The sequence below is a fragment of the Ammodytes marinus genome, assembly GCF_949987685.1.
Source record: "Ammodytes marinus genome assembly, chromosome: 18".
NCBI lineage: Eukaryota > Metazoa > Chordata > Actinopteri > Uranoscopiformes > Ammodytidae > Ammodytes > Ammodytes marinus.
The window spans coordinates 2,476,414-2,493,913 of NC_137222.1; the positions used below are offsets into that span (position 1 = coordinate 2,476,414).

At 38.2% G+C, this 17,500-nt stretch overlaps 2 protein-coding genes across 2 annotated transcripts in view; both read left to right on the forward strand.

Annotated features, from left to right (window-relative positions):
• mat2al (methionine adenosyltransferase II, alpha-like) overlaps nt 1-13,287 on the forward strand; it is a 14,433-nt gene extending 1,146 nt beyond the window's left edge. Inside the window, exons 2-9 of the mRNA XM_080047256.1 lie at nt 1,998-2,075; nt 2,938-3,060; nt 3,792-3,904; nt 5,021-5,164; nt 7,535-7,753; nt 9,950-10,132; nt 10,358-10,491; nt 12,222-13,287. Of these exons, the coding sequence (XP_079903382.1) occupies nt 1,998-2,075; nt 2,938-3,060; nt 3,792-3,904; nt 5,021-5,164; nt 7,535-7,753; nt 9,950-10,132; nt 10,358-10,491; nt 12,222-12,324 (1,097 nt within the window). The 3' untranslated portion in view covers nt 12,325-13,287. The remainder of the gene's footprint in view (nt 1-1,997; nt 2,076-2,937; nt 3,061-3,791; nt 3,905-5,020; nt 5,165-7,534; nt 7,754-9,949; nt 10,133-10,357; nt 10,492-12,221) is intronic.
• A 669-nt stretch (nt 13,288-13,956) lies between these two features.
• The window catches only part of LOC307264712 (aryl hydrocarbon receptor-like), a 23,313-nt gene continuing 19,769 nt past the window's right edge, over nt 13,957-17,500 (forward strand). Inside the window, exons 1-2 of the mRNA XM_080046183.1 lie at nt 13,957-14,356; nt 17,168-17,346. Of these exons, the coding sequence (XP_079902309.1) occupies nt 14,223-14,356; nt 17,168-17,346 (313 nt within the window). The 5' untranslated portion in view covers nt 13,957-14,222. The remainder of the gene's footprint in view (nt 14,357-17,167; nt 17,347-17,500) is intronic.

Here is a 17,500-nt window from a genome sequence, read left to right on the forward strand (position 1 = left end):
TTAGGAAGGTATAAAAAATCTGATAACCGCCGATAGACTACTAACCTGCAAGACATGTCTACTCTACATGAATAGCTTTTTTTTAAATTAAATTTTGTATACAAATGAAGTCATTAATATCTTAATATTCATATTTAGGTATGTGCATAAACACTGTAAGTAAAGTCAGCCACTGATTAAACAGTATTTGAAATGCACCCCTGATGCTCTCTAAATGTTCATTCTCAACCAAACTCATGCCCTCATTTGCAACATTTCGGTTAAAAAAATAAACTTTTTCTCTCTAGCTGCACTGGTTTCTTGTAGCTAGAATGGTAAAACACTCCTTACATGGTAACGGCTGTGAGGGCAAATGTATTTGTAACCATGGTAATGATCTGTTTTTCTATATGTATATCACATCAGTTTAACACATGTGCATTTCCTCTAAGAAATGTGCTGAAACTAATTTAAGGTTTATTATGGCTGAGCACAATAAACCACAATGACCACAATAAACCCCTGAGACCTAGTTGCCATCTGTTAGTTGACCCCCCCGTTGTTGAAGGGGGCCTTTAAAATCCCTGTCCGACCAAAAGATAGGGTCAGTCCCGTCGGGGGCTGACCATGCAGGTTGGAAACGTTACTCTGTCACTCTGTTGTTTTATCTACTTTTATTCACTTGTTTATATTGAGAAGTTTCAGTTCATTCATTCCCACAAGGTTTAACTGATTAAAAACTTCCACGACAACGGCTATTACATAAAAGCTACACTGTTGCAGACAAAATAAAATGAATCTTTATTCCAGCCTTCCCTGATTATCACTTCAATGATAGAACAGATTGTTCCCACTAAGAATGTAAGCCATGGTTCATGATACTGAGAGTCATTTTATATCAATCTGTATTTCTGTTATCTTTCTAAGTCAACTGCACTGAGCACCGGTTATAATTAAAGGCGGAGTCAGCGATTCTAGATCACGCTTGTTGTGTAATGAATTTTTTGTCAAAATCAGTGAATATTTCCTCATGATCTGCTACTTGTTGATCCAGGGTTGTAAATATAAAGCCTAGGGTCTGTTGGCTACAGTGGGCCCCTTTTGTTTACATACCAGAGCCTATGCTATGTATTAACAGCAGGTTTTTTTTTCAGTGCACACACACAGTACAGACAGGTGGCAGATGGTGAGGAGATATTCACTGATTTTGACAAAGTGATTTTGACAACATGCGTTCTCCAGAATCACTGACTCCACCTCTAATAAGTGATTCAACTTTGCATTTACTCTTTTCACCGTGAGTTGACATTTCTGTTATCTGTTTAATGTATAACTACTTGACCTCTGTGATATACACACAGGTTAAGAGGTGAATGTAGGGCTTAGGGCTTGTTTTGAAATGCATTGCAGTGTGCGATGGTATAGGACGGCCATTGCAGGTAAAACAAAAAAAACAATAATACTGAACCGGACAAAAAACGAACAACATTTTCACAATGTTTTTTTATTTATTTGTTTTTTTCTTGAAATATATGCTCTGGAAGGGGATTTTTTTAATTTTTTTTTTTAAATCAAATCAGTTTTATTTGTATAGCCCAAAATCACAAATACATTTGTCTCAGTGGGCTTTACATTTCATACAATATGATATATGATACAATATGACACCCTGCCCTTACACCCTTAGCTCGGCTGAGAAAAAACTCACAGTAAAAACACTTTACCGGGAATAAAAAAAATTGAAGAAATCTCAGGGAGAGTCGAAAAAGTAAGGGATCCCTCTCCCAGGACGGACATACTGCAATAGATGTCATAAGTAGAGAAAATCACGAAGGAATTTGATCATTGACCAGGTGATTACATGGTAATACTAAAGTAAAGTGCGAATAGTGTGGATGCAGGAAGACTTCAGATGCTGCCAGAGGACAGAATTATAATCATATGGCTAACTATTGTATTAACAATCCTGTATGATCGTGTGCTGATTTTCTGTCCTTTTTACGACTTTCTGTTGACAGATAAAATGTGTGATCAGATCAGTGATGCCGTGCTAGACGCCTACCTGACTCAAGACCCCGACTCCAAAGTCGCCTGTGGTGAGTTTTACTGTCTATGGAATTATTGTTATCTCTCGTTAGCCTGGTTACTGCAATATATTATTATTATTATTATTATCATTATTATTATTATTATTATTATTATTATTATTATTATTATTATTATTATTATTATTATTATTATTATTATTATTATTATTATTATTATTATATGAGAGAAAATAATAACTATTAATTAATTTTTATTATTTTATTTGTAAGATGTTATTTAATTTATAGATTGTATGTTCATTTTATTCATACTTATTTTTTTATTTTTATTTTTTATTGTGCACTTTTTCTCTCTTGCCTTCCTTAAAAAACACAAAAAACTAACAAAAATACTCAATTAACACATTGTTAAAAAAAATGCATTCTGGCTAAAATAACCTTGATTTACCATTTTCAATTAATCATCAAAATATTAGTTAAACCTGCAGTGTGTAGAATTTTGGGTTTTATTTCCTAGCAGATTTTGTAGAAAGTAATTATAATATCCATAAATACATTTAATTTAGTGCATAATAGCTGAATTTTTTTATTTTTATTATAATTTTTTCCCTTAGAAAGGGTCTCATATATGTCCATATTTCTGCATATTTTGGACCAAGGCCTAATGCCGCCATCTTAAAAGTGTCATAGTTGGAATGTCATCAGGTGCATTGTTTAAAATTTAGAATTGTTCTTGTCCTTGAAGGCCACTGTAGCTTCTGTTATTATTCGAAAGGGTTGGGGTTACCCAGGGAGTGTTACATTCTAGAACTTTCTAGAACTTACTTGATGATGTCATATTACACACTGCACCTTTTAAAGAGAGAATACTGGACTTTAAATGAATGATCTTGTTGTTATGTTTGTACAGAATGCGTGACAAAGACCGGGATGATTCTCCTGTTGGGTGAAGTGACGTCTAAAGCCATCGTGGACCTACAGACCGTCGTCAGGGATACGGTGAAGAAGATCGGCTATGATGACTCATCAAAAGGTGCAGTGTGCTGGTCGGGTCCTGTGTTTTATTAAAGCTATAGTGCGTAACTTTTTCATTTAACCGAATGTCGGTTACATTCAAGCCATCGCCAAACGAATTGCCACAAAGTTGATTAAGCCAATTATCAGCTCCACAAAACTCTCTCTGTATTTCTAAGAAAAATCCCCAAGAAGAGCCCAAGAAATGTTTCAGTTGTTGATTCTACTGCTAAGGAAAAAAACCTGGGCGCACAGCAGAAGGTGTAAAATCCATGCGCGATCACTGAAGGCTTTACCTCGTGTAGATGCACCGACAGTGGTGTTGTAATGACTCAGAATTCCTTAATGGGGGGGGGGGGGGGGGCACAGAAGTTACGCACTATAGCTTTAACAGGAGTTCCTCCCCTCTTTTATTTGATTTTATTACTATTTTTATTTTATTTTTTTTTCATATTGGTTGTTTGTTTTTGTTTCTTGTTGTGTGTGTTTGTGTTTCTGTTTCGTTTCTGCTTTTTTTGACGTTGTGTATTGCTTTGTGTGTTGATTTCTTAATGCAGGACTGTTTGTGATTGGGTGGGATATGGGTGGGGTATGTTCGGGAGGGAAAAAAGGGGAAAAAATTAATAATCCATTGTATTGCAGCTGCTTAATACTACTTTGTGATTTAATAAAAAAACCTTTGGAAGAGGAGTTTCTGTACAATTTGCATGTGTGTATTTGAAGTGATTGAATCTTAACTGTGGTCTTCAGGTTTTGACTATAAGACGTGTAACGTGCTGCTGGCGCTCGAGCCGCAGTGTGAGGAAATCTCCGACTGTGTGTTCGAGGGCCGAGACCAGGAGGACATCGGGGCCGGGGACCAGGTCAGGATCACAATACCTATTCAATCGCTTTTCTAATGTGTATTATGTATTTTAATCTTGCCCCTGTAAAGCACTTTGAATGGGCCTTGTGCCTGAATTGTGCTATAGAAATAAACTTGCCCTGCCTTGCCTATTAAACTACCTCATGGATTTATTTTTATGGATGATTTCTGTTTAATGTTATGAAGATGGTTGTTAAGAGACACTTTGGTTGAAGGAGCCATAGTCCTTTAACTACAATTTTTAAGATTCAAGACGGTTAATTTGTGGGGTGCTTGTGGTGCCCCCCCCCCCCCCCCCCCCCCTTCACTCCCATCCCCATAGAGGCTCCAGTCCTCTTCACAGCCCCCCCCCCCCCCCATCCCATCCCCATAGAGGCTCCAGTCCTCTTCACAGCAGACCCGGGTTCAAATCTAGCCCGTGGTCGTTCCCCTCTCTGCCCGACTAAAATAAATTATATATTTTTTGGGGAATTGTAACGGTATTTAGGCCTATATGCATCTACAAAACAAACACAACTGCACAAACAACTTTTACTCTTTCTTCCTACGCCACCAAAATCATTGTCTTGGAGGCAGCGAATCAGCCATGGGTCTGTTTGTGTGCCAGAGCCCCAGCTTTAGTGGCATAGATAACAATTATAAACTTGTATGAGAGTGCTGTTGACATTAAATTGAATTCTAAGTGGTATTAAAAAGGTCTTAAAAGGTATTAAACTTGATTTGGAGAGCCCTGGCGGTACCTTGATAGAGGAAATTATTATTATCCAAAAAGCCCCGGGTAAAAGAAAATTAAATTTCCAACCCTACTCTAAACCAAAACATCTCTAGCAATGTTCTGAAGGTTATTACAGAAGGATTTGTTCATATGTTGTTGTCTGTCTGATTTATGAAACAATACGTACAGAAAATGCTTTTTTTGAAGACCTGTAGCCCACCATTTCTATTTTATTTTATAGAGGAGCCTAAGATAAATCAAATGTTCATTGCTACTGACGGCCGCTGATTTCTTGTGCATATGATGAATAAACAAACTTGAAGTACAATGTTTTGCAGCTATATGTACATCTTCTGTATATATACTTAAACAATGTCCTACCATTCTGTATCTTTTTAGGGTTTGATGTTTGGCTATGCGACGGATGAGACAGAGGAGTGTATGCCCCTAACCATCATGTTGGCTCATAAACTCAACCGCAGAATGAAGGACCTGTCCCGCTCCGGAGAGTGCCCCTGGATTCTGCCTGACTCCAAATCACAGGTAACACACATCAGAAGAAAAAGAACCATCTTAAAGGGACACTGTGTAACATTTTAAGTCATTTATTCGCTCAAATCAATATCCTCATTCATAAGTACGTCCTCATTGATGTAAAATCACCTCTGCCAATAATCTGAATTATCCTCCTGAGCGGAGAATTACAAATATCAATATTACATTTTGTACATTGAGCAGGTAAGTCTTATAGAGGAATCCATGTTTTTGGAATGTCATCAGGTGCATTGTTTAGAATTTAGAATTGTTCTTGTCTTTGAAGGCCACTGTAGCTTCTGTTATTATTCAAAAGGGGTGGGGTTACCCAGGGAGCGTTGCATTCTAGAACTTTCAAGAACTTTCTAGATGATGTCATATTACACACTGCACCTTTAAAAAAAATATTGTTTACTGCCTGAGACCAGGGGCCTCATTTATAAACGTTGCGTACGCCCAGAAGAGGGCGCACGCCAATTTCTAAGCAAATATTGGGATTTATAAAAACCAAACTTGACGGGAGATGTGCGGTCCTCCACGCAAACTCTGACCCATGCGTACGCACAGAAAGTGGAGAAAGGAGAAACGGCGACTCCGTCGGCACATGTATGAAGTGCGAGAACGAATGTGTTTGTGTAAAATGTATCCAGATAGGCCTATTATAAGCCATGTAGGTCTATCATATATTGGGAGTTCCTTTGCAAAACGGATGAAGCCATTCTTACAACTAATGAACAAATGCCTCCACGGATTTTTCCATGGAGTGATACCAACAAAAACAAAACGAATTAGGATCTTAAATAGCCTACAAACGGAGACATATGAGTGCAAATAAAAACAAAATAGCAACGTTCGAATAAGCTCTGCAGTTATTAAAGAATAACCTATCTGCATGTTGTGGAATTAATTCTGATAATATTGAGGTGGAATACAGCCTATTACTTTTACACTGACGCTGTTCTCGATGCCTCAGTCAGGCAGACAGGAGTGCACCTTTTCATACACTAATGATAAGCCTACTGTACATCACATAGGCTACTGTGATTTTTTTCACGGCTTTTAGTCCGTTTTATCTATGTGTTTTTCTTTGTGTTTAAGCACGTCGCAATTGTGTTTTGAAAGGGACTGTGAAGTTTATTATTAACCCTCCGCCGCCCGTCACTGCCCCGGGATGAATTCTCCGAATCTGTATCTCATGGGGGGTCTCAGTGCCCCCCGCTCGTGGCACAAACACTGTTGTGTGAGGATATGCACTTGTTTGCGTCCACTTTTATGTCGGATCACTTCTTTTTATTTCGGCCACAGCGTTCACAGAGATCGCCACAGGCTGCACTCTATCGCCTTTACGCTCACACTGCCACCAAACTATATTTTCCCTGTTCGCCACTTCTCCAACGGGTACTTCGGGGTGACCGCAGTGATCCACACCGTGTGGAGTTTATTTTTCCATTTCCCTTTCAGTCGGCGATTGCCTACCGCCTTCATGCACTCAGTAAATGATATTAATTCGGGCGTGTCGATGACTATGTATGGGTAAATATGGGCGGTACGTGAAGCCCGCAAAGGCTGCGCCACATTTAGAGTAGATTGTGATTTATAAAGGGAAACAGGCGTAGGACGTGAGTGCGCACTGTTTTATAAATCCGAATATTTTTGTTCGCACGTACATCCTACATTTCTTCCGTACGCCAGCTTCCACGTGAATCCCACGCAAAGCTTTATAAATGAGGCCCCTGGAAACTAATTTTTGTCCTATATGATGGGGACTCGAGTCGGAGATCTTTTTTAAGTCAAGAAAACTCTATCCAATCTATTTTAAACCTATCGTGCTGTTGAGAGGGCGTCCTTGGCTTTCTAGTGATTCCATAGCCGTGGAGGTGTGACAGTCAGAACACCTGAACGTTCTATTCAAAATGGCAGACTTTGTACGGTTCACATTTTTGGCAAACATTTTTTGGAGACAAATGATACATTTTTTGGCAGGTATTGTGTTTCTGTTGCTAGAAATCAAATTCTTTCTTCAATATGAGAGTCTTAACCGCAATCTAGAAAGAATTCCGATATGTACTGTCATTCTAACCCTTTCAAAATGTAACATTATTTTTCGATCAGACTTTTGTAAAAGCGTATTGAGACTCTCAACTTTGATATCATATATTGACCTTAAATAACTTTTTTTTTATTAACTTTATTATTTTTTTATTATACATTTTTGTACATATATATATCATAATAACAGATTCAAAATGTTCAAATATTTTTTTATTTTTTTTATATATTTTTTTTTGGAGGATCAATCATGTTACATTTTACATGAAGTAAGACGGTTGTACTCAAAATGTTAATTTTTTTTATTATTTTTTAATTATTTTCCTGCAGGTGACCGTGGAGTACAGGGACAATGGCGGTGCGATGGAGCCTCTGCGCCTTCACACTGTGGTCATCTCAGTCCAACACACTCCAGACATCTCACTGGAGGACATCAGACACAACCTGATGCAGAAGGTCGTGAAGGTCGTGGTTCCTGCTAAATACCTGGACGATAAAACCATCTACCATCTCCTGCCCAGTGGGAAGTTCCTCATAGGTGGACCACAGGTGAGAGAAGCCATGGAGGCATAATATGTATTAAAAATTATTCAAATATTTTTAATTTAAAGCATTTCTGCATGAGTCTTGCCTTTTTAAATGCAATATCGAACTGCTTAAATGTTATTTTAGATGTTCACAAGCATATTCTATGTGTATATGCGTATATTTGCATCTATTTAAAAACCTAAGATCTCGATTTTGGATAAAGCCAGAGATATTTACAGAACAGATTTTGGATAAAGCCAGAGATATTTACAGAACAGATTTTGGATACAGCCAGAGATATTTACAGAACAGATTTTGGATAAAGCCAGAGATATATATATTCAATTTTAGGTCCGGTACTATTCACCATCTACATCAATGATATTGTGTCTCTTGTCAGTGGTTGTCAAATCCATTTATATGCTGATGACACCATCTTGTATTGTGTTGCTGACTCTGCAAAGTCAGCTATTGAGAACCTGCAACTGTCCTTTAATGCTCTTCAGAATGCTCTTATTTCACTTAAACTTGTCCTTAACCAGACTAAAACTAAATTCATGTTGTTCTCTAGGGCTAGAGATTTAGACAATAGTGCATGCATCTATGCTGTGAACGGTTCTTTGATCGAGAGAGTCTCTGAATATAAGTACCTTGGTATCTGGCTAGATGAAAAACTCTCTTTTACATTTCACATAAAAAATCTTGTCTGTCGTCTGCGACAAAAGATTGGATATTTTTATAGGAATAAAGCTACCTTCCCGTTGTTTAGTAGGAAAAGGATTATTGAGGCAGTTTTTATGTCTGTCCTTGATTACGGTGATGTGGTTTATCGGCATGCATCTCGTTCATGCCTTAAACTCCTTGACTCTGTATTTCACTCTGCTTTGAGATTCATTACAGGAGATGCTTATGATACACACCATTGTGTTTTATATGAAAAGGTTGGGTGGTCCTCCCTTAAGGAGAGACGTGATGCACATTGGCATATTTTTATATATAAAGCTCTGACTGGAAAGCTACCACTCTATCTGACAGAAATGCTGCTTATTTCAGATGGGCTTTATCAAACCCGCTCAACTGACATGATCATGTTATATGTCCCCTATGCCCGGTCTGAGCTTGGTAAAACCGCTTTTAGCTATAGTGCCCCTGACTCCTGGAACAGCCTACAACATACAATTAAAATAAATACACTCATATCTGTTAACCAATTTAAAAGTATTATTTTGAATCAACCCCTCCACACTTGTAACTGTTTTAATTAGGCTATTATTTATTTCATTCAATTGATCTGAATGTTTTAAATTGTTGTTGTCTGTGTGTGTGTGTGTGTGTGTGTGTGTGTAAACTTGTTATGTATTCTTATTGTATATTGTGTATCTGTACTCGACGTCATTGTAAAAGAGGGTCACCCCTCAATTGATCTTTCGAGGTTAAATAAAGGTTACAATACAATACAATATTTACAGAACAGATTTTGGATACAGCCTTTCTTTTAATTTTATAAATCAAAAAATACTGTGCACACATTTTCTTTCAAAGGTTTTTTTATTAAATGTTCGTAACACAGAAATTGTAGCACGATTAGTACAAATTTTTCCCCCTTTTTTTTCCCGAACACACCCCACCCACATCCCACCCTCACACCCAACAACACGAAATATACACTACAAGAAACAGAAACAAACAATCAATATGAAAAAAAACAAAAAAAAAACACATAAAGAAATCAAATTAAATCAAATAAAAAGGGGGGGGGGGGCTACTCTTCTATAGTTATTGTTTTTTTAAAATAATTTAGGAAGGGGCGCCAAATTCGGTCAAATTTATTCTCGGATCCCTGGGTAGTGTAACGTATTTTACTGTGCACACATTTTAACTATATATTTTCAGCATGTTTTTAGGAACAAAATGTTCTGTATCATAAATCAATCTCTCAATGAACTCCATATGAAGAATTCCTTCTGTAATAACCTTCAGAATTGTGCTGAGAATGATCATGGAAAGTTTAGTCGATGTAAGTGCTTTAGAACATGAGTTTTTGAAAATCAAAAAAATGTACCAGTGCTTGAAAAATAAAAGGTTTTGCTTGCTGTGACTCAGAGCCTTAAGACTAATACTAAATATAAAAATGTTGCCAAAATGAACATTTGAATGCATTAATGACTAAATGATATTGTCTGATATGTGACAGATATTTATTTGTCTCACCACCAGAGTGATGCAGGGCTGACGGGGCGTAAGATCATCGTGGACTCGTATGGAGGGTGGGGGGGCCACGGAGGAGGAGCCTTCTCCGGTAAAGATTACTCCAAGGTGGATCGGTCCGGAGCGTATGCTGCGCGCTGGGTCGCCAAGAGTCTGGTGAAGGCAGGGCTGTGTAGGAGGGTTCTGGTACAGGTGAGGGAGAACTGTCTGTCTGTCTGTCTGTCTGTCTGTCTGTCTGTCTGTCTGTCTGTCCATCCATCTATGCCTGTGTCCCTGTAGATCTCGTATGCGATCTCGGTGAGTCACCCTCTATCTATCTATCTGTCTGTCTGTCTGTCTGTCTGTCTGTCTGTCTGTCTATCCATCCATCCATCCATCCATCCATCCATCCATCCATCTATGCCTGTGCCCCTGTAGATCTCGTATGCGATCTCGGTGAGTCACCCTCTGTCCGTCTCCGTGTTCCACTACGGCTCATCAGACAGAGACGAGGAGGAGCTGCTGCAGATCGTACAGAAGAACTTCGACCTTCGGCCCGGAGTCATCGTCAAGTAGGTGGAGACGTGAATGTACCCTGCGTTCCGAATCGCATACTTTCTACTATTTAGTACGGTACAAAAAAGATTTAGGATGCCCCGATTCTCGTGGCCAGATTTAGGATGGTTAGAAGTACCTGGATGTCCTACTTCATCCGTCCAAGATTGTTAGTGTTGAAAACTGCATCCTATTTGGGCGATTCTGACCCACAATCTATTGCGCACGTGAAGTAACGTCACATCGACGAAGCCTCCATATGAAAACAAACGGGGATGCGACGGATATGATGATGAAATAAGAGAGTAAAGTATGTCCCAATAGTATGCCTACTGCATCCTAACTAGATTATTTTTATCGTCGGATGTAGTATGTAGAATAGAAAAAAGAAAGAGTATGCGATTCAAGTTTGTCTATTATTTATAGAGTCATCGTCAAGTAGGTGGAGACGTGAATGTAGATGTGGGGCGACTGTGGCTCAGGTGGTAGAGTGGGTCGGCTGATGATCACAGCAAGCCCCTCAAAATGCAATATGCAAGGTTGGTTTTATTTCTAACATTATTCTATCAACACAGACATTTACATCGATAGTCTGGTGTTATAATTGATTAGCCTCGGGTGTACTGTGGAGTGGGTAAGACTGTTTTAGTAGCAGGCTAATTAGACCCCAATGCCGTGCGCTATAGCCTAGCACGAGCAAACTCTGCAACTAGAAGGACTGAATGCAATGTGTTGAAAACTGTCTCCAATGATAAAGAACACTTAGGCTAACTTGGGAATAAGGCCCTATGTCCAAAATTCTGAACTACCCCTTTAATCAATTTTGTGGGAGTCGGAAAAGTTGGAAAGATATTGATAGATTCATAGCCCATTTTCTTCCAGCAAAGATACTTCATTTGTGTTTTAATAGAGTCATCGTCAAGTAGGTGGAGATATGTTTTTAAAGGTGCTCCGAGGAACATTCAGTTTGTGTTCATTCTTGCGCCCCCTTTTGACAAAATCGGCAGTGTTTTTACTACGCCAGCTGTTGTTCCTGGGTGAGCGTATACCCATGACAAAGGTATTAAGAAAAACTATATAAAAATGTAATTCTTTGCACTGATGGTCATAGTCAAGTAGGTGGAGATATTCACATTCAAGTTTGTGTATTATTTATCAAAAGCCAAGAGAATCTGAGACATAAAAGAGACAATATCACAGAAGTTAAGGCCTAGGGTAAGAAAAAAAAAGAGGAAGATTTTTTTTTTATTATCATTTTGTATTTCGAAATGTTGAGAAAAAATTTGTTATACAATTTTGTAAGAGTCGGAAAAGTTGGTAAGGGGGCGCCCTTAGCTCAGTTGGTAGGGCGTCCCCCCCATGGGCCTCGGCCAGCAGCGGACCCAGGTTCGATTCCAGCCCGCGGTCGTTCTCTGCATGTCACTCCCCTCTCTGCCCCATTTCAACTCTGTCTCTACACTATCAATAAAGCATAAAAAAATGCCAAAAAAAAATCTTAAAAAAAAAAAAAAAAAAGTTGGTAAGATACTGACAGATTTGCCCTCATAGTCTTCTATAAAAAAGTGCAAAGAGTCGTTGTAGCGCAATTTTTAATTTTTTTTGTTAAAATTGTAGGCATAAACTTCTGTTATATCTATGCATATTATGTTTATTTGTGCAAAACAAAACACTTTAATGTAATTTAAAATGTAGGTGTATTACAGTAACTTCTTCTAAACGTATAATTATTCATTTATTTACTTCTCAGGGAGCTTGGTTTGAAGCGACCGATCTACCAATCCACCGCCTGCTACGGACACTTTGGCAGAGACGAGTTTCCATGGGAACAACCCAAACCTCTGCTGTTCTGAGGAATCACTCTGTCCATCACATTCCAGTTATAAACCAATCAACAGACCAACAGATCAACAGACCAATATACAGCTCCGGAAGAAAATTAAGAGACCACTCCAAATGTTCAGTGTCTCTTGTTTTGCTATTTATAGCCATATGTTTGAGTAGAATGAACATTTTGGTTTTATAAATATAAACCACTTACAACATTTCTACTAAATTCCAATACATTTTTTTGTCATTAAGCACATTTCCATTAAGTAATGTAGAGATGAAGATTTGAGAAAAATCCAGGCTGGTCTCTTCATTTTTTTTCCGGAGCTGTTTATATATACATAGTTACTGTAAACATACATGTGTTTTCCTGTCTCCGTCACCTATAAATGTCATGTCATTTTAAAGGTGCACTGTGTAACTTTGGGTGTGTCAGAGAAAGTGAACATTTTCTAAGGTATATTCTCATAACTGAATAAACAAACTTTCCTCGCAGGAAAATGTGATCCCTGTGAACACTGTTTGAAGTGAGAAACGCTTCCTGAAAAGTTACTGTTTCACTGTTTTTGTTGTTTACAGCAGCAGGGCCCACAGTTTGGTTTACAAACATATTCTAGTCTCACGTTTGGTTCCAGGTTCCTCAAAATAATTTTTCTTTCATTTATGATGATAGAATTATTCAATACTAAGATGAGAAAATATGTTTTTTGAGCTAACTAATCCACCCTCCCCTGAAACTACGCAGTGCACCTTTAAGCTAAAAAAGGCAGTGGACTATGCCTTTAATGAATCATTCGTTTAGATTTTATTTGATAACCATGATCGAGGTATTTTTTTCTATAAGAAATTGTTGTTGTTCAAACAATTATTATGCAGTAAATGTAGTATTGTTTTGAAAGTATCATAGAATTACTGAGTCCGTCAAATTTCAAGTATTTTGGTAAAATGTAATAAATAATATTTGGTGATTAAAAAAGCTCCAGAAGACTTCATGAAGTTTTTTCGTTTTTTTTCTCAAACATATTTTTATTGCATTTTTAAAAATTAAATACTTAAACCTGCAGTGTGTAGAATGTTGGGGAATTTTTCACAACAGACTGGTTAGAAAATGAATATAATATCGATAAGTATGTTAAATTTAGTGTATAATTTTTCCCCAAATTTAAATTGAAAAAAAAAAAAAGGTTAGAACATAGTGGAGTAGAAGCATGAAGTAGCATGAAATCGTAATGATACAGTGACTTTAGTATTGATTTCACGCGATAAATAAACTTGCGATACATCGTTTTGGCCACTGGAGGGCGTCACTCACACGTCAAATAACATTTTATTTTACAGGAGGCTGAAAACGACCAAAATATAGCTGAAAAAGTTGAGTTTCTACCACTATTCGTCAAATTTTATATCATAACATTACGAAAACAATGTAATTGATCGGAATAAACCTGCAGTGAATGAATAAATGGATCATATCTACACGTACAGAATGTGTGTTCTAGACGCAGAGGACAAAGGCGAAGCTCTCGACCAATGAAAATCGTTGAGACATATTCCCGGATGTAACACGGGCTCTGATTGGCTAAAGGAATAGCAGCACACACACACACACACACACACCCACACTTACTCAAACACACACACACACACTCTGTGGACGTGCTGTGTTGCGTGTGTCTCTTTTCTGTACTTCCTTTCACCAAAAAGTTAGCGACTTTTTAATGAGTCTTTGACCGACAGCGACGCTTCAACATCCCGCTACACTTTCAAGAAATGTGGACTATGTTCTGTATTTGTTCGGATTTTAGCTGAGTTCACGTTCATTTTTATACCAACGTTATTTTGCAAGGAGAAGAAGAACGCTCTGGGTGTGTCTCGACGTTACAAAACAAAACGTTTTGTTTAATGTTAGTTGGAATATTTTATGTTTTTTGGAAGTAAAAAAAAAAAAAAAGTAAAAAAAAAAAAAAAAAAAGTTGGCCGTGAGCTCAGCGCCACCATGCCTGGAAATGGTGGAGTGTACGCGGTCAAGAGGAGGAAGAAGCCCGTTCAGAAAATGTAAGTTTGTAATGTTTAATAGCGATATTATTACACTAAACACCTTTTCATGCATCAATAAACCATCACAGTGCAATAAAATATACAAAGAAAATCGTTTTTTATATTGCTTAAGCTTGTATTTTTATATTTTTCCATCATGTAGGCCTATCGTCTATCCTAGTAATGTTTAGTTTTATTTTGTGATGTGTAGTGATTTCCGGACAGGTAGATCTATGGCTAGTTTACCTGCAGGTAGCCTAATGTCACGCGAAGGTACTGACGTCAGGGAGTAGATAAGGTGAGTGGGCCAGGCAGGTGATGATCCCCGGAGCAACAGGCTATACCTACCACTGTGTACTAAACAGTCCTGCATCTACTATCGAGAAGAACTAGCATCAAATAAATACACAAGGCAGAAAAAGTGCTTTTACTCTTACAATAATATCCTGTATTTAAAATGTACTTGTTGTGAACTATGTATACTTTTACGTAATGATATGTCATATTACTATGTGTCTCTATTGTATGCAAGGCTGCTGTATTCCCGCAATTTCCCCACTGAGGGACTAATAAAGGATTATCTTATCTTATCTTATCTTATTGTATTATAACTTGTTGGTGCATTAATTTGATTCATCACATAAATGTTGCAGTTCATTTAAAGTCCTACTTCACCGGTGGGAATATGAAGGTGTATTGAACTCTGAGATCCCATGTAGTATAAATGTGCAATTTTTTTTTCAAATCGGTTCATCCTAGCCTGAGAAAAGGCAGAAAGAGTGTTTTATGGCCTCACTGTCTTAACCCTATATTTTACTAGTGTGAAATCCCACTAGCTTTTTAACCACAAAATAGTTTTTATTACATCATATTAAAACACAGGGATTTGACTTGAGTTTTTCAGTAAAATAATAATCACATTTACTGCATTATTATATTTGAATAATAACAGTCTCTCATGTAGAAAAAAAAAACCTCATTCAAGGTAAATACTCCACTGAAGTACCTGTATAATCCTTCTTAATTATAGCACTTGAGCAAATGTATCTAGTTATGTTTCACCACTGCAAACAAACCTGGATCCTCCTGCATGAATCATTGTTAACCACATTGTTTATCAGCAGCTGACAGGGGGGAGGGGGGGGGGGGTTCTACATAGTAAATTATCCTGTTAAAGCTAGAGTGCGTAACTTCTGTCGCCCCCCATGAGGAATTCTGAGTAATAACAACAACACTGTCGGTGCATCTACATGAGGTAAAGGCCTTCAGTGATCGCACATGGATTTTATACCTTCTGCTGTACGTCCAGGTTTTTTTCTTAGCAGTAGAATCAACAACTGAAACATTTCTTGGGCTCTTCTTGGGGATTTTTCTGAGCTCCTGCACCAGTGTCAGGGGAGAGGGGGGAGGGGGCGACAGCAGTTTGTAAACGCTGCCATACTGAGAAATACAGAGAGAGTTTTGTGGAGCTGATAGATAGGCTTAATCAACTTTGTGTCAACTCATATGGCGATGGCTTGAATGTAACCGACATTCATTTATATGAAAAAGTTACACACTAAAGCTTTAACTAGTTGATATAGGGTCTTGAATCCAAACGTTTAGTGCCCCCGTTCTTTGTTTCCACCTCTTCATTCCTGACTGCTTTGTTGCCCTCTCCTCTTCCCTCCATCTCTACACACACACACACACACACACACACACACACACACACACACACACACACACACACACACACACACACACACACAGCACCAGCTGCATGTTCCAACCTGTCGGAGAGGAATTACTGTTGTGGTGATTGTGTAGTATTAAAGGCAGAGGGGCGACAGACACACACTGCCACACTACGATGATGTAACACTATCGCTATGCTCAGACGTAAACATTTTATGAATTTACACAATAAATAACCTAGAACACTGTAGACTACGTGCACTTTTAATGATCTTGAAGATTTGAAATGGACTCTGGAAATGAACTTTGAGCTACTGTATTACTGTATTAGTATTACCATGTAATCACCTGGTCAATGATCAAATTCCTTTGTGATTTTCTCTACTTATGACATCTATTGCAGTATGTCCGTCCTGGGAGAGGGATCCCTTACTCTGTCGACTCTCCCTGAGATTTCTTCAATTTATTTTATTCCCGGTAAAGGGTTTTTACTGGGAGTTTTTTCTCAGCCGAGCTAAGGGTGTAAGGGCAGGGTGTCATATTGTATCATATTGTATGAAATGTAAAGCCCACTGAGACAAAAGTGTTTGAGATTTTGGGCTATACAAATAAAACTGATTTGATTTGATTTGATTTACTGTATCTATCCATTATTTTACTTTTTTATTTTTATTTTTTTTCACCGTACTGTACTGTGTGCCTTGATGAGAAATCCAGTCTTGTAACACAGCCTAGGCTCTGTAAACTGGCGTGTTGCTATAGCTTCAGTGGGTTCCCCCTTTTGTTTACGTATACAGTACGTTTACAAAGCCTAGGCTATGTGGATCATGAGGAGATATTCACTGATTTTGACACAAAGTGATTTTGACAACAAGCGTTCTCCAGAATCACTGACTGCACCTTTAAGAGAGAATCTAATGGGGATCTTAACAAACTAAGCTAAACTGTGCTGTTGATAACCATGTTTTAAACCGGCAGCATCAGTGAACCTAACCAGATCCCCTGTTGTTGTGTGTGTGTGTGTTTCTATATATACAGTATATATAAACCTATTTTGTAGCATATACACTGCTCATATCCCTGTTGTCTGGTGTGTGTGTGTGTGTGTGTGTGTGTGTGTGTGTGTGTGTGTGTGTGTGTGTGTGTCTACAGCCCGAAGCCCCCTCCAGTGAAGACCAATCCGTCTAAACGTCACCGCGATCGCCTGAACATTGAGCTGGACAACCTGACGGCCATGTTGCCTTTCTCCTCGGAGGTCAGGGGTCGTCTGGACAAACTCTCTGTGCTGCGGCTCAGTGTGGGATACCTCAAGGCCAAGAGCTTCTTCCACGGTCAGTACACTCACACTCTCTATACTCTCCTACGCTTTATTTCAAGTATATACTAGCTCTGGAAAAAAATTAAGAGACCAGTCTGGATTTTTCTCCCATCTTCATCTCTACATTACTTATTGAAAATGCTCTTTAATGACAACAAATGTATTGG